At 42.1% G+C, this 22105-nt stretch overlaps 1 protein-coding gene across 2 annotated transcripts in view; it reads left to right on the forward strand.

The window, feature by feature from the left end:
- TRIP10 (thyroid hormone receptor interactor 10) overlaps window positions 1-22105 on the forward strand; it is a 77743-nt gene that overhangs the window by 50065 nt on the left and 5573 nt on the right. For both annotated transcript variants that reach the window (XM_081947223.1, XM_081947224.1), the window contains exons 2-11: window positions 1697-1812; window positions 2183-2239; window positions 3724-3871; window positions 5396-5458; window positions 6989-7093; window positions 7855-7983; window positions 11173-11319; window positions 11796-11999; window positions 18221-18330; window positions 21153-21285. In XM_081947223.1, the coding sequence (XP_081803349.1) occupies window positions 1697-1812; window positions 2183-2239; window positions 3724-3871; window positions 5396-5458; window positions 6989-7093; window positions 7855-7983; window positions 11173-11319; window positions 11796-11999; window positions 18221-18330; window positions 21153-21285 (1212 nt within the window). The remainder of the gene's footprint in view (window positions 1-1696; window positions 1813-2182; window positions 2240-3723; window positions 3872-5395; window positions 5459-6988; window positions 7094-7854; window positions 7984-11172; window positions 11320-11795; window positions 12000-18220; window positions 18331-21152; window positions 21286-22105) is intronic.

Below are 22105 nucleotides of genomic sequence, written 5' to 3' on the forward strand. Positions count from 1 at the left end.
ATTCGATCTTAATTGAATGCAATGATAAACGTAAGATCTTACCAGCGGTCACCAAAAAAATGGACCGCAAGGGTCAGACCTTTCGTAGGCAGCCCTTTCGGAACTTAGACCCTTCAACCTCTTCTGGGGGATTTAAACGATCTTACTCCCAACTTCAGGATCGTCCCCAAGACAGGTCTTCCTCTAGGGACAAGAACAGGCAGCAGGGCAACCGCAGGTCCTTCCAAGGGGGGTATTCCAACCGTTCCTTTCGGAAGTCGAAGTGACTGTCACCATCCCCCTCCCATAGGCGGTCATCTCCAACTTTACACTGCTCAATGGTAGGAGACCACAACAGACACTTGGATTCTGAATACTGTCCATCATGGGTTGACCCTGGAATTCCTCTCATTCCCCCCACGGACCTTTGTCCGTTGTGCCATTCCCAAATCTGCCCACAAGCGCCAAGTGATGTGGGCGGAGATAGGACATTTGCTGGAGATAGCAGCCATAGAGAGGGTCCCCAGGGAGGGCGGGGGTTCTACTCCATCCTCTTCGTGGTCCCCAAATCTTCAGGAGGAGTAAGGGCAATACTAGACCTCAAGAAACTCAACATCCATCTGGCGTACAAGCGCTTCAAGATGCAGTCACTTCAGACCATTCTGGGCTGCATCAGGCAGGGTGACCCCCCTAACTTCCATCAACCTGAAGGAGGCATACCTGCACGTTCCAATTCATCCAGCGCACCGCAAGTTCCTGAGGTTCCAGTTTGCCAACCAGCACTACCAGTACAGGGACCTCCCCTTTGGCCTCTTGTCGGCCCCAAGGACATTTACTAAGCTTCTGCCTGCCATCTCAGCGCATCTCTGATCTCTCCCAGTAAGATTAGAATGCTACCTGGACGACATTCTCATCCACTCGTCGTCCAGGGGGCAAGCCCAAAGGGATCTCGACATTACCATCCGCGTTCTCCAACGCCACGGGTTCTCAGTCAATTCAACAAGAGCCACTTGACTCCAACCTGCAGAATCCAGCATCTCGGCACAATGATCGACTCCAGGAACTGCAAAGTCTTTCTCATGCGGGAGTGAGTGGACAACATCAGATCCCTGGTAAGAAGCATCCGTGCGACAAGGTCAGCGTCTATCGTCTCCCTCTCCCAGTTGCTGGGGAAACTAGTGTCGTGCATTTCGGTGGTGCCTTGGGCGCGTCTGCATGCACGGGAACTCCATTGGTTCCTCCTACCGATCCAGAGACGCAAGGCCAGCAACTCCAGGAGAGTGGTGCATCTCCCTCCAACGGTGGTTCGCTCTCTCAGGTGGTGGCAGTCAGAAGCCCTGCAACAGGGATGCTCCTTCAAGGAACCGGAGCACCTGGTCATAACAACGGACGCCAGCCTATACGGTTGGGGCGCTCATCTCCAGACACACGTTATTCAGGACAGGTGGTCTCTGGCGGAGCTCTCCCACAACATAAATTGGCTGGAGCTCTGGGCCGCCAGGCTTGCCCTGCGTCATTTTCACCATCACATCATGTTCTAATTCATGTTTGGTTATTGGTTTTCCTTCATTCTTTTAGTGAATCCCTGCTGACACAGCTTGGTCACCCTTTTTTATCATCTGTGCCAGGCCTTTGTGACCCATTCTATTTGGGTCACAGAAAAAGTCTGTGGGTTTTCAACTGCATTGGGTCACACTTCTCCCCTCTTCCCCTTCAGGATCAATTTGACACGATTGAGCGCCACACCCAGTGGGGCCTGGACCTGATGGACAGATACGTCAAATTTGTGAAAGAGCGGACTGAAATTGAGCAGGCATATGCGAAGCAGCTGAGGTAGGTGTGAGGGAGTGGGGGTGGCAATGGGGCTGACAGATGCTTGGATTCAGGTTTTAGGGAAAGGAAAGAATTCAAGAACTTATGTAGTTTAGCTCAAGTAGACTGGCTAACCCATATGTGACTTGAAATAGGTGAAATGTAGAGAAAGTTGGAAAAGTCCTCCTAAATAAAAATAATTTTATGCAGACTGGTATATTAACATTTCCATCTGACAAAATACAACAGCCTGAAGCTGCTTAAAAGTCTAATATTGAAGTGTAATTATGTCTGAGTGAAGCAGTGTATCTTTTTACAATGTAGGTATGAGTTCACTCTTTGTTCCATTTCAGGTCAATGTTGTATGATATGCATGTTATCTCCTTTGCAGAAATCTTGTGAAAAAGCACCTTCCCAAGAGGACGTCTCGAGAAGATCCAGAAACAAAGTAAGCAGTGAGCATATGAGTTTAACGGCAACAAATCCAGTGCTGTACATATTTCAAGCAGACAAATCTTGTCTGTTTTTAAACTTGAGCTTAGCAAGACCTGGCCAAGATGACTTTGCAAATTGTTAACAGCAGCAGTCGTCAAAGGAATGCCTAGGAAGCAATAGCACATGTGATCCAAAGTTGCATCTACTTTGCAGAACTAATATGAGCATCAGCAGGCAGACCGATGATAAAAGGGAACATTGCAACATAAACCACATGACTTAACATACTTGATTCTGAGGTTTATAAATATGAATGAACTATGAGACTCACCATTCCAGTCACTTGGTGAAATTTAGTATTGGTTAATGTTATTGGACTGACTGGGCAGCAATCAGCAATCTAGTCCACATATCCAGGAAATGGATTTCTTACTCCAGGAAGTAATTTCTCTCTCTTAATGTTTATGCTTTAATTATTGATCTTGCAATTCAGATTTATCACTGGCGACTGCTTTCGTTTTTTATGGTACTTAGTACGTATGCCCATGGCTAATATGAGTACAAAAAAGTGAAGGAAAAGAAATACAGACTATAGTTCTTACTTAATTCTAAAGGCACATCCAGGAAAGTTACAAAACTTTGCATAATAACTAAAATCCTGTGTCAAATCTTCATCATCTTAATAAATTGGGTACAGACTTTACCCATAGGTGTGTGGTTTTTTTAACAAGAAACATCGAAATAAATATAATGGCTACATTCAGTTCAGACTGTCAATATAGGGAAGTTAGTTTAGGTGAAAGTTAGTGTCTTTGTGGGAGGTCAATACATTTATGAACCCAAGAAGGGCAAACAAAATTGTATTCTGTCTCCAGCAGAGAATGAGGAAATAAAAACAGTCCAAAAGTAGTTCTGCTACTCAGCAACTAGTATTCTGTGGTTGTTCTGTAGTAAGTCTTTTTTCTGAAGAGATGTAACCATCATGGCTAAGAGCAATTAGTGGTGGATCTTCAATAAACTGGTTTAATTGCTTTTTAAATCATCTAAGCTAGTGCCCAGCTAAAACATAACATCTTTTTGCATTGTATTCCATGTATACATGTAGCTATTTTTGTTAGCAGTATGTTCAGAAGACTCACTGTCTCATTAAGAAGGAATACATTCATTGGTAAAGGGAGAAAACAAGTCCTTTTTTCTTGTTCTACATTTTTCTGCATGTGCTTTTTTTAATTTCCATGCTTTAAAAAATGTGCATGTTCTCCCTCCCAAGTTGTCTCTTTAGTAAACTAACTCCAAATTTTAGGGATATTAGGGTTGTCCTTACACCTATTCTTATCTCCATGTTTGTTCTAATCACCTGCATCTTCATTGAAACTGTGAAGGACTACACTTCATTTTCATTGAAGTATAGTCCTGTATAGTCCCTTTCTTGTTTTGAGGAGGAGGACAGTGTTCTTTGTTACAGGTTAAGTTTAAATAATTGTCTTTTCTTTGTAGGTTTTGTCAATACCATGCTTTCCTTCAAGTGGTGAAGGAGCTGAATGACTTTGCAGGCCAACGGGAAGTCATAGCAGAAGACCTTCTAGCCCAGATCTGTGTGGAGCTTTCCAAGGACTTGCAGGAGCTGAAGCAGGAAAGGAAATTGGTAAAATTGTTAGGAAATGAACTGTGGCCGCAAGACATCCAGAATGGTAGTTCAGCTAGTAAGGCGGTGGACAAACATCAGGCTTTGATAACTTATGACTTTGGCTTGAGAGTTGTGTATTTTGATTTCCTCGGCAACTTTATTGTTGACGATCTACTGAGAATTTGGTGTCTGTAAAGACTGGTTTTCACTTTATTCCTTTTTGAGGATCTGTCATTCATGGAGACCTTCCCTACTACTTCCCTGTTGTTGGTTATTGCTCTTTTTGACAACTAGAGTTTGTTTTTCTAGATATTTATGGTGCTTGCATATTGCATTAAACACTAATTTGTTAAATAAGCCACAGTAACTTTTTCACAAAAGTAAATATGCTATCTGGTTGGTTTTTCCTCTCTTTTTAACTGCTTTTGTCTTGTACCTCTATTAAGAAACTTTGGCAGGACATAAAAAATCTTAGGACAAAGCAGGAAACAATAAACAAGTTGTGTGTTTCAGCTTGCAAGCTCTTCAAAACATGAAAGCCCAGGAATGTTTATAATGTTGTTTTATTTTGGCATGCAACAGCTGATTGGGATAGTGCTTTCTAATTTATGGAAAATTCAAAAATTGCTTGCCTGGTGGCATGGAGAGGGCAGCAGTTTGAAGAGAAACTGGAGCTATTTATTTTAAAGATGCAAGAATTCCAATTACAGATCTCCAAAGGCACAAGTTGTCATTGTGTGATTTTGTTCTCAGAAATATTTCTGCAGTGCAATGGTAGAATCTATCTTGTCTTCTGGTGTGTTCAAATTTAAATAATGCTTTCATGTAGAAATTATAGCAACTCATTATTACTGCAAAATAAAGAGGAATGATTCCAAAGACTTCCCAGAAAATGATGAGGATTCTTTTCTGAATTGATAGGACTTCTGATTCCTTGCCATAAATCTTGTTGCCAAACTCCTCTCTTGGCACAGTTGCCTTTGGGTCTCAGAGAGTTTGAGTGGCTAGGAAAAAGTTTTAATAGCAATTATTTACAATTTGCTGTTCGGGTATATTATTAATGCAGTATTTAAATATTTATTTTTTATCATTTATTTAAAGAGTAACTTATATGTATCTCCATCTCAGTGGTATTAGATCTCAGATCTGGAAGAATGCATGAATTATAGATATTCTTAGGATATTATCAATGCAGGATCCTCTCATTCACCTTGGGGGTTTCATGTTTAGATATTCCTTAAATATTCTTTCCCCCCCCCTCATTTTTCTATTTTTGGAATTTTAGTTATAGATATTCTTGGAGATAAAATATGTAAATGAAAAATTTTCGTGAGAGCAAAAGCCAGCTTTGATGTAAAAGACGCCACAGAGCCATTTGATGTTGGAAAGCTCTTTGAGGTTGATTTCTGGGGTTGTGAAGGTTTTACTCATTGGAGTATTATTGTCATCTAATGATTTGGGGAGGGAGACTCAATGAGTTGGGAGTTGAAGAACTTTTCATAATGATTTTCTTTTTTTTTTAAATTCCTTTTCACTTCCCAGTATCTGCAAGAAGGCCGGAGAGCTCAACAGCAGCTAGAGAATTCCTTCAAGCAACTTGAAAATGTGAGTTCTGATTTTCCCTTAGCAGTTTAGATTAACATTCAGGTTGTGTGCTAGTTGTGAGGATTCTGTATTTTTATCTTTGAAAACTGAAAGCTTGTTTGCTTGATTCATATTTCAAGCAGGATCACAGCTGTGGAGGACACTGTTCCCCCCAGAGGTCTCCAAACATGGATGGAAACATTGCTTGGAAAATAAATGGAGGTTTTTTTTTATTCCAGCTACAATTCCTCTATCCAATCTTTTAAAATTCCTTGGAGAATTCATGCATACAAGGAAACAGTGAAAACATCCAGAGTGCATGTCAAGGGAGAGGAGGAACCTTAGGCTGTTGGTCCTAGAAAGCAATTCTGTTTTGGACATTTCCAAGACTTTCTGATCTCACTTTTCCCAACCCGATGCCCTCCAGATGTGCTACATCTGTCACCCTGTAATCCCAGACAAGGATAACATGTAAGGCAATAGTAGTTCAACCCAGCTTAGCAGAAAAGTAGGGGAAACTGCCATAGAGTTTTGTGTATTGATAAAAATAATAATCATAGAGTTAGTTTTCTAGGGAGAAAACTCTGATTAAAGTAGAGTATAGCTTTTCAGAGACAAAAGCAAAGTCTTTCCCTAGGATTGTTTTCACTTATGTGGTGTGACATTTCATACTAACGTAAACAGAAAACAGTAGCAATTCTTGTCAATGTTTAATGTTTTCAGGGTGTGTCTTTCTGCATGATCAAAATAAATGTTCCTATGATTGAATATTTCAATTCAAAGCATCAAATTTTCAAAAAATACAAAATTGTGCACATCATGTGTGTCCATGTGTAGACTAAACATCCACATTGAACAAAAAGTTGTATTTCCAAACTCAGAGTATATAATACCACTGCTGCTCTTTCTGTTTTGTTTTACCTAGATTAGTTCTGTTTGCTTCCTGAGTTGGGGTAGAGGCCAATGTAGAACCCCTCATTCTTAGCAGGTCTAACCTTTTCCTTAAATCTAATCTTGAAGACATGGATAGAAGTTGATGAGACAAATAAAAATGCTAAACCAGACGTTTCAGTTAGTTAACTTCAAGGGAGCTTTTCTTGCTTAAAACCAAAAGGTAGTTTATTCTCACCAATAGCGTATCTACAGATTAGGTCTAAATCTAGTGGGAAAAAGTGAGTAGCTGATATGGTTCTTTCATTATTGCAGTTTTTGAAGGTAATTGCCAAGTACTTGCCAAAGTACTTGCCAGTTGACAACAGCAGTTCCCTTTCGAAACACTTCTGTGTATATCATGAGATATAACAGTCTGAATCTCTTTTTAAGCACGCTTTTAAAGATCAGAAACAGAACCCCTCATCCTTTTTCCAGTTCTTATTTAAAACCTCAGAATGGCTAATCAAATCAAGGCTATGCAGTGATTGTTTATAGCCCAAGTGATGAGTCTGTTACCTAAACGGTATTTCAAGTCATTCCCACCCAGGTAAGCCAGCAAAGGGAAGGCATAGCAGTGGGCTGCAGGCGAGGGTGACACTCTGGTGCTTTTCTTCACAGAGCAAACGCAAGTTTGAACGTGACTGCCGGGAGGCTGAGAAAGCTGTGCTAAATGCAGAGAAGCTGGATCAGGACATCAGTACTACCAAGGCAGAAGTGGAGAAGGTCAGCATCTGGACTGTGCCGCTGCTTCCCAGCCCCAGGGGTAGTTATGAGGACTTCTGTAATGGAAGCAATGATTAAGATCCTGACTCATTTGTGCTAAAGCCCAGGAATGGAGCTCTGCTGTTGAACTTTCTGCTGGTTATGCTGGCGTTATGATTCTAAGCAAATGATGGCTTGTTTCCCTACTAAGTCATAAAACCTGAGGCATATCTTGGGGAAAAAGTTTTGGAGAGAAAGAATGATGCCAGTTTATGCCAGCTTAACCCCCCCCCCCCCACTCACCCCCAAAGCACCAAAAACAGCAACCTATTGTCAAAGCGTTCCTTTGAAGTCCCAAATGCACTGGGCTTGCATCTTCCAGATAGGAGGCATCTTGGAAAATGGTACATAAGTCACTTCTAGTTCTTTTGGTGGGGAAGTTTAAAAGTGCAGACTTTTTGAAAAAAGCTCAGTTTCCAGAATTTGTCCCACATTGTTCAAACCTTTATGGGGGGAGGGGGTTAAGCACTTGGGGTTGGGGGTTTGGAGCACCTGAAGAAAGTGGCCCTTAGTTCTAACTGATAGAAACTAGAGCGCTCTTGTTTCCACCCAGATGATCATTTGCTACTGAGGGCCATCAAATTAAGCAGCACTGAGATAAAGAACAAGATTGCCTAAAGTGCATTCTTGAATAAAGAAAATTGAAAGCTAGATTGTATTCTTCGCTTGTGGCTTTGCTTGAAATATGGTTTTCCTCTCATCACTTCCCCAACTTTTCCCAGGCCAAGCAGCAAGCCAACCTGCGTAGTCACATGGCTGAGGAGAGCAAAAATGAATATGCTTCATATCTTCAGAAGTTCAATCACAATCAGAACCAGTTTTACTTCCTGGAGATGCCACAGATATTCAATGTAAGTCTCTAAGCAGTTTTTACATTTTTTTTTCTCCTGAATTGATGCCCTTTTCTATATTAAGCAGTCCCTTGAAGTAGTTTGTACAAGCAGTAATAATGATCGTGAAATAAAGATAGTAAATCATCCACTCTAAGTGCTTCTAAAATAACCATAATCTGAAAGGCGAACAATAGATACAGATTTAAGAATTAATCAAACAGCTAAAGTCAAGGGATCAGTTCAAATATAAGGATTACAAAAAAAAAAAACTCGAAAAGGAAAACAAAGATCTGGAGTAAATCATCAGAGAAGTCCAGGGGATTATACTTCCTAGCTCCCACCTTCCTGTGCAGATGCTCACGTGAAGAAATGGGTCTTAAAAGTGGAGAAACAGCCATACTTCCTACCAGAAAATGTTTCCTCATGGTGGTATTCTCCTAAGGAGGTCTTCGCCCTTGTTACTGACTGGCCAGCCAGATGGTTTCTGTGGACCAAAGCAGAGAATCTAACTGACCATAGAGCATATACCGTATTTTTCAGAGTATAAGACGCACCAAGGTTTTGAAGAGGCAATTTTTTTTAAAAAAGTAGGTAGGTAGATAGAGAGATAGAGAGGGAGAGAAAGAGAGAGAAATACAGGAGGGAGGGAGGGAGAGAGATTGGTTAGATAGGTAGATAAAGGGATAGAGAGAAAGAGAGAGAGAGAGAGAGAGAGAGAGAGAGAGTAGGCAAGTAGGGAGAGAAAGAGAGTGTAGGTAGGTAGAGGGATATAGAGAGAGAAATATAGAGAGAGAAATACAGTAGATAGGTAGGGAGAGAGAGAGAGTAGGTAGGTAGATAGATAGAGGGAGAGAGGGAGGGAGAGAGAGAAAAAAAATACAGTAGGTAAGTAGGGAGAGTGAGAAAGTAGGTAGGTAGGGAGATGATTCCAGATGTATTTATCCATGTGCTGGGGAAGGAAATCGCTGACAATCTGCAGCACCTAAGACTTCTTTTCTGCTGGCACAGCACTTGATCAATGTAATTCTCATCAATCAGTTAAACAGCTTTCCAAAAGGGGGGGGGGAGTTTTTGTACTCTGCAAACCTCCCAAAAATGGCCCGTTTTTTGCAAAAACTGACCTGTTTTTTTTTAAAGGCATGAATAGCCTTGGGGAGGGCTTATAGAGTGCTACCGGGGGGGGGCAGCCTGTTTTTTGCTCATTTCTGCCCTCCCCAGCCCCCAGGAGCTCTCTGAAAGCCTCCATAAGGGTATGCACGGTCATTTTGGTGAAGGGGGCGGGGCTTCGGGAGGCAAAAAATGCTGTATTCAGTGTTTAAAATGCACCCAGATTTTCAGCCTCTTTTTTGAGGAAAAAAGGTGCTTCTTATACTCCAAAAAATACGATAGCTTACCTGGCATTGGGAGAGACAGGATTAAACATGTAGATGAAGAGCTAATAGTCCTCCAGACACGACTGTAGTGAAACCTGCCCATTATGGTTGATAGTCATGATGGTTGTAAAACAGGTCGTTCACATGACCAACACAGTTTAAAAACTTATTTGCGGTGATCATTAAGTAAGTCCATTGTTCATTGTGGTGTAATTTTGCCAAAAACCGAAAGTCCGGGTTTTCAGCAAAACCATCACAAAACACAGTCATGCGACCATGGGACACTGAAAACTACCATAAATACAGCTGTGTTGCTGGGCAACCAAAATTTGGTTATGTGACTCCAGAGGGGCTCCCCAATCATTGGAACTTTGAATCTAGGTCCTAAGTAGCCCTTAGGTAGCCATAACAGTCACTAAGCAATGGGTCAAGGACTATTCGGAGACTGTAGATCAGGGGTGTCCAAACTTGGGAACTTTAAGACTTGTGGACTTCAACTCCCAGAATTCCCCAGCCAGCATGGCTGGCTGGGGAATTCTGGGAATTGAAGTCCACAAATCTTAAAGTTCCCAAGTTTGGACACCCCTGCTGTAGATTGATGCCACACTTTAAACTGATCCTGAGGGGCAGCCAGCCTCATAAAACAACTGGAGAGATACCTTCTGCTCAGTGGCAGCTTCCAGGCTATGAGGATAATCCCAATGCTGAGCCTGTTACAGAATGGAGTATTAAAACTAGAGTCTCCCAGTCCAGCTAGAAATTTAGGAAGGGTGAACTAAGAATACTGGAGGACATTTCACTTTTAATTGCTGGCTTAAGATTAACATCATTTTCTTATTTTAATATTCTTTGTAAACTATCCCCATCAGACTTCCGGTTTACTCGTCGGTCGTTTTTAGTCTTCCGGAGGCTTCAGGGAAGCCTCCTGAAGGTCCCTGAAGCCTCCGGAGGGCCTCCGGGGAGGGCGGGGGAGGCTGTTTTCGCCCTCCCCAGGCTCCTATAAAGCCTCTGGAGCCTGGGGAGGGCGAAAAAGCATGCAAAAAATGGGGGGTCGCGCCTCTCATGTGCGCATGATCACTGGGGGGATAGCGCGTTGTATTATGGGTGCGGCACGCCTGCGTACAACCCCCCTGCGCTCCTCCCCCTTATGGCACGCAAGCCAAAAAAGGTTTGCCATTGCTGCTCTAGATCTTGGACCAGTTTCTGGGGAAGTGCAGAGCCATCAGGAACAAAATATGGTGTTACCCCTGGATCCCGGTGATTCTAGCCACTCTGTCTTGCTAGGATTAAACGTAAGGAATTTTTGTCCGGTCCAGCTATGGGTAGCCATAGCCTGAAGACACTGAATTGAAGCATCCACGGTATCTCCTGCCCAGTCCTGGGTATCATCTCCTCACTGATGATACTTCATCCAGAACTGACAGATGACCTCTCCCAATGGTTTTGTGTAGGTGTTAAGTAGGATGAGGGAGAGCCAAGTCCTGAGGCAACTCACACATAGGCTCATACATGCTCTGTAGTCTTTTAATTAAAAAGTGATTTTGGAAACTGTTGTGCTGCAATGCAAAGCATCGTCCCCTAGTATTAATGTCATAATTCTTTGCAGAAATACCTAAGGGTCTCAGAAACATTACATTGGTGTGTTTGAGACTATTTTGGGGTCCAGCTTAGCTTTCTTGTCAACGTCTTAGTGACTGACCACACCCATTGTGGCTACTATTTTGTGAATAAGAAAGTCTCCTATGGTGTTATCTAAAGCAACAGCAATGGGGTATTGTGAATAATCCTCGTATTACAATTATTGTTTAGTCCTTTTTTCTTGCTTGTTTTCTAGAAGATGCAAGAGATGGATGAAAGACGGACGCGGCGTCTCAAGGGAGGCTATAACATCTTTTCAGAGATAGAACAGCAGGTCATGCCGATCATTGGCAAATGCTTGGAAGGCATGAAGGCAGCTGCAGAGGTGGTTGATGAAAAAAATGTAGGTACCTGAAGCCATCTTATCCCTCCCCATGTGGTAGAGGCTGAAAAGAATGTGGATTTTCTGTTAACCCCAAATCTTTCCAACAGTGGTACCTAATATCCTTTGCCTGGTTGTTGTTGGGGGGGGGGGGGTTTGCTGACAAATGTGTTTTCTGCCTTTGAATTATGGTTGTGCTCAGAAACAGTCCTGTTATTGACACTTTGGACAGGCGTCAGGAAGGGATAATGTATTTTGTTTAATTAAAAGTTATTCGATTTCTTCAAGATTACATTTGTTCTTTGACCTTTACTTGAGAAGATACATTTAAGCTGCTATTACGACTGCATGACTGGAATGGCGCTCTTAGATCCCATTCTTGGTCACTATGGAGTTTGCTACTAATCTCTATTGCAGGCTCAGTGAGTGTTGGGTTGACAGTTTTTGTGTGAGCTTTTTCCTGTTTTATCTTCAAAAGAACGCTTTTCTCCCATTAGGACTCGCAAATGTTAATTGAACTGCATAAATCAGGTTTTGAAAGGCCAGGAGACATGGATTTTGAAGACTTCAGCCAACCCATGAATCGCACCTCTTCCGATAGCAGCCTGGGAATTCCCCGGGGCACACTGGACGGCCGTCTGGATCCCCGACTGCTAGGCAAGAACAAGGGAAAACGCTGGCTCTTCAGCAGGAAGAATAAGGTGAGAATCGATATAGAGGGCTGGCAGCATCCTGAAGCTAATTGAGAACGATTGGTCTTCTGTCATTTCTCTCTTAATATCTCCTGGATCCACAGACCAGCAGTACTGGGGGCAGGAATAGAGGGAAGGAATAGGATAATCACAGTGTTGTTACTGTGTTTGAATATTATTCTGAAACCCTGGATTTCCACAGCAGCCCTATTGCATTTAATTGCCCCTGCCTTTCAGGCTGCTGGCCTACCACAGCAGATCTCTCAGCTGAAATATCCTGTGGAAGTCTGCAAGTTACCATACTAGCACTCATTGCTATCTCAATTCATTCTTTGGCTGACTTCTTTCTTCTTTCCAGCTGTTCGCACTAGTCCTCATGAAAGAGCTTTGTTTTCTGACTGTCTGAGTCAAATCAACGCTGCTCAGGAAAATCTGGGCCAAGATAGAGTTTGGCTATTATATCTGCTGCTGGAGGGCCTTAGCTAGAACATCCCTTCCCTCTCTGCCACTGGATCTCATCAGTCTCCTGTTGCTCAAAACCCTCCCACTGTGGAGGCCTTGGAAGTCTGCCCTAGAACGGCATATTCCAAGAAGCCATTCCCAGCTGCCCCTGTCTTTTTCCCGTAGTCCCTAGATGACCCTATGGGCCTGTGTGCTGGAGAGGATGATGTCAGAGGCCAAGGGCTGCTTCAGGAAGCTCTCATTTCGTTTCTTGCTAATTTTCCCCAGAGGTTCTTTCATAGCCTTTGGGAGGACACTACTTCAGCTGGCCTGTGCTTTACCAAAGGTCTCCTTTTCCCATCCATACAGGGCCCCTTTTTCCCCACTTGCCATCGCCATTTAGAGAGTCCTGAACTCTCTTGCCTTATATCTGAAGTGAACATGTTCTCCCACCCCTATCATTTTAGTTCTGAGTGCAAATGTTTTCTTAGCCTCATCTGTCCTATTAATCTTGCAATGCAGATGCTGCACAAAAGCCAAGCTCCACAGCCTTTGCTCACATCTGTAATTGGCCTCTATTTTGCCTACTTCTCTGTTTTCCTACTGCATGATTTCTTCCATGTCCTCCTTATTGTCTCCTTGCCTCTGTGCATATGTGGACTTTACTGCCTTTTATCCTTGACTATTCATGAATGACTTCAAGGCAGGAAAGACAAAATGACATTTCTGAATTCTACCCTAAGGAGCTTGCTAAGCTGCTTTTGAGCCTACAAGAAATACCTGGAGGGTAGTTCACTTTCTACACTACTGTGTTTCAGAGCAACCTGTTTATAAACTGTCTCAAATTACTTTCTCTTTCCCTAATAAACTATATGAGAGAACAGTTGCATTCCTTAACTTGCAAGTCAACATTAAGTAAAAGTTTGCCTGTTTAGTGTGTGTATAATTACCAAAGCTTGGCAAACATAATTGATAAAGCTTTATATTATTAAACATAAGTCTTTTTTGGTTGCCTAAACAACCTTAAGTTAGTACATATTGTCTTTATTGTACTACCAGAAAAGGGTGGAGAGGAAGCGGCCTTGCCTAAGGCAAATATGACCAGTTCAGATGTGAGGTGAGATTTGATCAGTCTCATCCTGCTAATATAACTCAATGCTATTTGGGTTATTATCTCCTACTTAGAGCATTTTATCTTGTCAGCAGTGCTTCAAGAGATTTTAAAGCAAAATGAACAAGTTCTTCTGAGCTGAACAGGCATTTCCATATCTATACCCATCTTAAATTGGCTGCAGCAAAGATGGATCTGTATTGACCTTGGAGAGAAGATAGATGGTTGGATAGATAACCAGCTTCTTCTAGCCTAAGCACCTTCCAGATATGTGGATTTCAACGATCAGAATTCCTCATATTGGTGGTTCTGTTGTACCTCCCTGTGAATCATTCCATGAAAAGGCAATAGGGCACTTCTGAGCGCCTGAAGGGGCTCATCCAGCACCGCTCTGCTACTCCTTAACACACTGCACTTTTAATGGTGTTGAGCAACAGCACCACAATCCCAGGAAAAGACCCAAGACGTTGAAGGAGTGAGATGGGTTAAATACATGGTCTGAAGTGCTGCGTAGCAGTAGTCTCTGGCTCTCCTCAAAGGCTTTCCATCTTTGGCTACTAACATTGTCTTCAGACAATAACTTTGAAGCTTAAGGCCAGTTTAGCCCTCCCGCATAACAGATTTTGAGAGCCAGATTACCAGACTGGGGATTGGGGGGAAGGGGGAGGGGGGGAAAGGAACTATGCCATGTTGCCCTGAGATATGCCAATGCCGTCAGCTCTGCATCTTGCCACACTCATCTTTTTTCATTTGCTCCCTGGTGGCCAGGTGTTTCTGTGCCTTGTGTGCTGTTGTCTCTTCCCATTGTATTCTTGGGTTTTGTTACAGTACATTCCTGTTATATTGGACCTCGTGGATTTATAGTTATTGCCTTGTCTGGCAAATGTGGTAGCCGATGTCACCCGCTGTTTCTACTGAAAGCAAATGGCTAGCAACCCTTCTCAACCATTTGCCAATGTAGTCCTTTCTATTAGGAGCATATATGCAATATAGATGGAATGTACTGTAGTTTTTCTGGTGGTGGGATTTTTTTCGTATGTGTGTCTTTATTTTCTTACAACATATTTTTCCCATCCTTTTGTGTGTTTTTTTTTCTTTACTTCTTGTTCATGGCCCTTATCTGTCGCTAGCTCCCAACCCCTCCCCTCTCCCCTATAAATTGCCCTTCCTCTTCATCTTCCCCCTCCTCCTCTGCCATCAATGGACCTCCATCCCCCAAATTCACCCGTGACCCTCTGTCTTACTGTTTGAACGAGATCAATAAGACAGTCAAACCCCGCATCACGTCCTTCCGCAGCCTCAAACGGGGGGTAAGTGGATAACTTTGTTTGCTCAAAATCACTGTCATTTGTTTTCTGCTGCTGCTGCTGCTGCTGCTGCCACCATCACCAAGGGCTCCTGCCAGGTAGAAAACCAGTTGTGGTTTATGTGCTGATAAGATGAAAATCCATACACACTCTAGATCCTAACCCTCTGCTGTTTCCCTTTGAAGCCGTAATTATTCAGTTCAGTGAGTATGGAAAAAAAACATTTCTAGTGGGAAAATCCATTCGGTTTCCTTGTTGGTAGGTTTTACATTGGTAAGGCAGAACTAAACCAAGACTTTGACCAATTGTCTTTAGAAATTTTAAAAGGATTACACAGCAAAAGAGAAAGCAAGAGACAGACAGAGTACCTAAGAGCTCTGCTGGATCAGGGCAAGGATTCACATCCAACATTCTTGCTCCATGTAGAGTGAGGAAATTACAACTATGGAGAGGGAAACTCTTCACTACCATCGTTCCCCAACAACTAATAGTCAAGGCATGAGATTCTGGAGGGAATGAGCATCCCCAAGGTCACTGATAGTCTGATCATATATGAATTTCTCTAGTCCCATTTTTTTAAATGATATGTTGGTGGCCATAGCCATGTTTGATGGCAGAAAGTTCCTCATTTTAATTGTGTTACGTTAAAAAAAAGGCCTGCCTTTGATTACTTATGAGTTTCCCAAAAGTTTGTTTTAGCAGATAACCTTCCGATCCAACCACATAAGAATCAAAGCGGAAAACGACTATCCCCGTTTTCCACCCATGCATGTTTTTTTATCTCTATGACATTGCTACTTCCCCACCCCAATCTTAGAAAGTTTGATTGCACCTCTTGCACCTGGTTTCCTGAACCTTACTTAGGTACTGCTCCTCCTTCTCTTCACCTGCCCATGAATGTGTTCGTGGTGGGAGAATGTGGAATGTCCATTGAGTAAAAAGGATGGTCAAATAACCCTTTAAGAAAGTCCCTGCCTGAGAATGGGATTATCTGCTCTGCTTCCCTTCCTTTTTTTTTTCTTTACACTAATTGGTAATAGTCCCTACTTTACAGTAAGCAAGACTTCTACTAATTTTGACTTTAATTATATTGATATTACTGCTGTGCTTTATATTTTGTTTTATTTCTGTAACCTGCTTTGAGTACTTATGTAGACAAATTTATGTATTTTTGTAGGAAGCATCATTAAAATTTTATGTGTATATATAAGTACAAGAACATAAAATTTAAAATGTGTAAAAGAAGTATCTTAGCAGATGTAGGCAAAAAGATAGGGCATTAATTGACTGTGTTCCTGTAATTTTGCACACATGCACATGCTTAGAGATATTCATGGTTAATATTTTAATACTGCTCTTCCCACAGTCCATGTCCAAACCTGTTATAACTACAGGAAGATAATGCTTAGTTGTTCTCATTGTCTACTCATAAGCAAGCTAAGGCTACACACTGATTTTCAATTCGGAGTCCTGTACAGCATTGTTCCAGGTTACTTGAAATAACATTTTCTCTGTGGGTCATCTTCTTGCCCCAAGCTAGGTGCTCCAGGTTTCTTGAAAATGTGTCCTCCTGAACTAAAGACCTAAATGTTTTATGACTTTTGAGAATGTAAAGAATAAGTCATAACGTTCTGACATCATTCTTGGTTCACACACCACATGAGGCTGGATTCCTTCGTTGTACTAAGGCACAATGTAGTTTGTTTAGGTTTGATGTACTGTGATGTGTGAGCTCACTCACTGGGGTCTATATATATATGCTGGTCTTGTTGTATTCGGTTCTTTTCCCATGTAAGATTGAGATTGTCTTGGCAACATTTCGGCGAGGTCTCACTCGCCATCTTCAGGCTGGTGTTTTCGGCTTAAAGCGTGGTCGGAGCTGCCGTCTTTCTATAAATCTTGGTGTGGGGGGTGGAGTGCTGGTTTTGTTTCAGTAAGTGGATTGATTGGTTGTGTGGTTGTATCATGATTGGTAGATTGGTGCTGATTGGTGCTGGCTGTGTGTCCATTGTTGTCTTGTGTTGTAACGGCCTGGGTGGTGGGTGGGGCTCGTTTGTTGAGTAGGGCTGTTTTCCAGATGTCTGATAGGCAGGAGGTATCGTCACGTTTATTCATGTTGTGGGGGTGTTTCTCTATTTCAATAGCTTCCATAATTATTGTTGAAGTGTTCAGTTTTGGAGATTAATTTGGTTCCTTCAAAATTAATTTCATGTCCTGTAGCTTTAAGGTGCTTGAAAAGGGAGGAAGTTTTTTCTTTTTTTTTTCTTACTGCATTCTTGTGTTCTGCAGTGCGTGCAATTACTCTCCTGTTCATTTGTCCTTTGTATGTTGCAGGGCAGATTTTGCATAGTATTTCGTAGACTCCTTGGTTTTCTAGCTGGATTTTGTATTTGGGGTTTCTTAAGATGTTGGCTATTTTTTGGTCAGTGACGAAGGCTGTCTTGATATTGTGTTTGTGGAGAATTTTGCTGATTTTATCTGTGGTGCCTTTGATGTAAGAGAGGGCAATGCCGTTGTCCTGTTCTGTGTCTTGGTTCTTAGGGGGTGTCTCCCTTTGGATTGGGTTGGTAATTGTGTGTTTTTTTAATCCGTTGGAAATTAATACGTTTGTGAGAGTATGTAATTCAGTTTTCAGGTGGTCTTTGTCAGCTAGGCATTTGGTTCTGGAGATGAGGGTCTTGGCTAGGGAGTTGATCGGTGCAGGGTGGTGATGGGATTGTGCGTTTAAGTAGTGGATGGTGTGTGTTTTTTTCCAGTAGATGGTGTGTCCTAGAGAGCCATTGGGTTTTTGTAGATTAGGACATCCAGGAAGGGAAGTTGATTGTTTGCTTCTATTTCCATAGTGAATTGTATTTTGGGATGTGTGTGTGTGTGTGTGTGTACATACATACACATACGCGCGCACACATACACACACACATACATACATACATACATACATACATACATACATACATACATACATATCACTGAAATAAAGCCACAAATAGCTTTGTATTAACCTTCTGCAACTGTTGTATCAGCATTTCAACTCCCAGAATCACTAGTCTTTGAAATACTGGATATTGAAACCCCAAACATTGTGGGAAAGGAGGTGGTTCAATGTTTAAAAGCATTATTTATTTGAAGATTGTTCCCAGCTGTATAATCAAAGCTAGGTAGGTACAACATCCACCCTATGGCGCAACAGGATTCTGGGGCTATAGGGAGTCATTGCCTACAGCCTATTCGTTGCCTATCTTGACTGAGCAATGAAAGATGATGTTTCTCAAGTGGCACACTTAGATACAGCCTGTGGGAGAAAAGTTGGTTTTGCGGACAGAAGAGAAGCATCTGGTGGGAAAATAATATGTGTCTTTTCCTACTGCCAGACTGTGATCACGGAAGATTTTAGCCATTTGCCTCCAGAGCAGAGGAGAAAAAAATTACAACAGAAGATTGAAGAAAGAAGCCGGGAGTTGCAGAAAGAGTTGGATCAAAGGTCAGAGTCATAGCATTCTATTAATTGTCCTTTCTGTGATTTAGGCAGTCCAGAAAGAGAGACAACTTTTTCCAAGTAAAAAAGTTCTGAGCTTTCAGAAAATTGCCTCCTTCAAGTTCCATGATTAATATTGATTTGAATATCCCTGACAATCATGCCTTCATTGAAGGGAAAAAGTATCTCTTTGGTCCTTTTCTATTTGAAGATTTTGCAGCTTGCTTAACAATAAAGATCTTTTTAGCTATTAGTCTCACCTAACATACAGCCAGAATCAATGATGTGCACACATTTGTGTTATTATTTTGCTTTTTGAAGCTGTTTTGAGCCCGAGCAAAGCCTCCCCTACTCTTGCCACATCTCTCCCGTCCTGGTCCTGCCTCCTGCCCACCATCCAAAGGTCTCTGGCCTGCTGGAACCCTTGCCAGCCTCCTGGATTGCAATCTGCTCCATTTGTGGCTGAGCTGGCAACAAACAGCAAATGTTCCATGAGATCAAGCAGGCAGTAGAAGAAGAGATGAGGACAGCTGAGTGACAATGACAGTGGCTGCTGCAGCATCTGAAAGAGAAAAGAAAAATCACTCGCTCTGAGAGCTGATCCTCACTGTGGGATATACAGGATGTGCACTCTCTCCTTCTGCCTGCCTCTTTGGTCATGCTCTCTGCAACCCAGGACTGGGAACGTCTCCTTTCCCAGGGACACTTTGTAGGTTAAGTTGGACTTAGCTTTTTTAGGAGATTTTGAGACCAAGATCTGTGGTCCAATCCAACAAAGAGATCTCTAACTTTTTCTGAGTTTTTGCTACAAAGCCCTAGTAAAAAAACCAAAAAAGCCCATGTGATGGAGGTGGGTAGGAACTAGGGCAATAAGGTTAGTTTTGAGAGAAAAGTATGAGTGTCCTGGGTAGGTCCAGAACCAAGAAATAAAGTTTTGTATGTCAGAGAAAAGTATGCTATTTCTTTAAAAGTAAATGTCAACCCAGAGGTGCAGTACAGCACTTGGCCCAGAATCCCACAGATAATATTTGCTGCAAATGGCACTCGGTCAACTTCTCCAGCAATAGATTTCATTGGACAAAAAAATCCAAGGCTAGAAAGGATCACCTTCCTTACGTTCTGCACTCTGGATCGCTGTGATATAGACTTTAGCCACACAGGAAAAGGTACACTACAAAATTTTGCAGGACAACAGAAAGGACAACTAGTCAGTGCCAAGAAAAAATTCTAGTTAGTATGTTAAATGTTATGGTGTAGGTTGGGTCAGGTTGAATCCTTATCAAACATTATTCCTTACATGATTCCTTACACTGCCACCAGGAGGCAGTGTATGACCAGTTTCACCCTTAAAATTCAGTGTACATTGAGCTAAGTTTAAAAAAACCCACCATTTTCATTTTGCTGGTGGTCCCCTTTCTTAAGATTACTTTCTTGCAGGTTTTAATAGCTGTCCTGATCCTGTGTCTGTCAATCATTTGGGTGATGTAGAGACAATGTCCAGTTAGGCCATCAAGGCCCAGTTGGCCAGACCAAACCTCCTCTTCCCCCATTAGGAGTAGGAAGCCAGCTAACAAAGCCAGCAGTAGCAGGCCGGACATTCCCTACTTTACACCACCCATACATTCCATTGGTTGCCCATTTTACCGGGTGGGGGGGGGGGAGTAGCAGAGTAGGAGTTTAATATGTGTTTTTCAGAAATCCATCTGCACTATTAATCTAGGACAGTGTACGATGGTTCCAGAGCTTCCAGGGCTGCAAAAAAAAATCTGCCCTGTGTTATAAATACATGCTTAATTGCGCCATGGCTTTTTAACCATTTGTACACTGTTTTAACATGTTATTGCCCTATTACAAACATTATCAGAGTTTTATTTTCTGTAATTTATTTCACAAAAGCTGCTGAAAATCACAACATTAATAAACCCAATAATTAATAACGACTTAAAATAATAAATCAACCCATTATTGTGATGGAGCAAGTTTGAATTCTGTCTTAGAGGATTCCATTTTCCAAAGCATCCTCAGGGGAGGGGAAAGCTGTCCAGAAGAAGAGAGCTGTTCCTGAGAAACTCCCAAGTCCCAGCTCCCCACATTTTTTTCAGGATGGGCACCCAGAATATTCTCTCCCTAATTAAACTATTTAGGTACCTCAGATAGTAATCCAGCATGGTTACTTCACCAGCACCTTGAATTGGGACTGAATACCTCCTGGCAACCTGTGCAAACCTCAGAGAACAGATACTAAGTTAACTGGCTTATGCTAAGCCAGTTAACTTGGATCAGCAAGCAAGCCACTATTCCAGCTGTAGCCTCTGAGTTTAAAAGGCACTTTTCTGTCCCACTATAGTTGTTGATAATTAGTTTACTAATTCTAGGATGTTCTCTTAATTCATAAACAGAATTAACTGCTGATTATCACTATCAGCGCATTTTCACACATACAGCATTTACTGTAATTGTCGTTTGTAATTTTCCACATTTAATTTTTCCAGCTTTTAGCATTTATGATAATTCAGTGAAACTGAAGAAAAGTACTCAAGTTTACAAAACCTCGATTAATATGTTTAAAGTATAGAAAGATTCTTGATTGGTAGAAACAGCTACCTTTATAGCAATAAAATAAAATAAAATTGGTCGGTGGGGGGAGGGTGGACAAATCAAGCTAACAAGATAATCAGCAATATTTCATTAACTGTTTATTAACACTAATTGTATTAATGAAGACTTGCTTTGTTCCAAATATTTTGAGTTTTGATTGCCCTTCCTTTTGTCATCTACCTTGCAGTAACTTCTCTCAGTAACCATTTGTGCTCTCTTCCTTGTTTCAGGGATGCCTTAAATAAGATGAAGGATGTTTACCAAAAGACACCACAGATGGGAGACCCCAATAGCTTGGAGCCAAAGATCTCAGAGACACTGGGCAATATTGAAAGGTTGCGTCTAGAGATTCAGAAATGTGAAGTAAGGACTTGGGAAAGGGGTGGGGGGGAGACCATGCATCTGATTGCATTCAGAATGATTTTTCATATCACTAACATTTGAAAATACCGTCCAAGGGCAACTTTTAGAGGGTTTCTGAGAGCATTCCCAAGATTTTGGAAAGTGGCATGTGTTCTTGAAATTGCTGCTGCATTACAAGTAACCTTGTGGAATAGGATAGTAGTTAACATTGAATCGGGGATTGAGAAGCAGAGGTTTTGCCTGGTGAATCATAGTTAATAGATGGTTTTGAATTGGGCTGGTGGGGTCAAGCCCTTATTAAAGAAGTAGAGCTTCTATGGTGACTCGTTTGTCATTCTGCACTGATCAGAGGGACCTCTCAGTTAATCGGGTACGGTGATTTCTCTGCCTGCTTGAGGTTTGCCAGTTATTGCTGGATTTTAGCTCTAGACCTCTTACCTCACAGTGGCTCCATGTATCTGCTCAGAGCAGGTAAATGAAGCTTCTCACATGCCAAGGAGATTTGCACAAGGGAACTTTCCAGCGGGTTGTGTTCGGCAATGGCCACGAGGAGCTTGGTGCTCTTTTCAATTTTCTCTCCCAGGTGCTCCTCATAAATCCATGTTGCCCTGGAGGGTGCTTGGCAGAGCCTGCCCAGAACAAGGATGGTGTAAACCTGGGGAGAGCCTGTATGCCTTCTTTAGAGCATCACAGCTTGGCAGTCCCTTAGCCAATGCTCTGCCTTTTGGAGTTGCATTAGCAGAGCCATGTTCATATGGTTGAGGCCCATGGCCGGCAGAGAGCCCAGGAGACAAATCCTCTGCCATAATCCATGCCCACC

This window comes from Natrix helvetica (assembly GCF_964273705.1).
Source record: "Natrix helvetica genome assembly, chromosome: 1".
Classification (NCBI taxonomy): Eukaryota; Metazoa; Chordata; class Lepidosauria; order Squamata; family Natricidae; genus Natrix; species Natrix helvetica.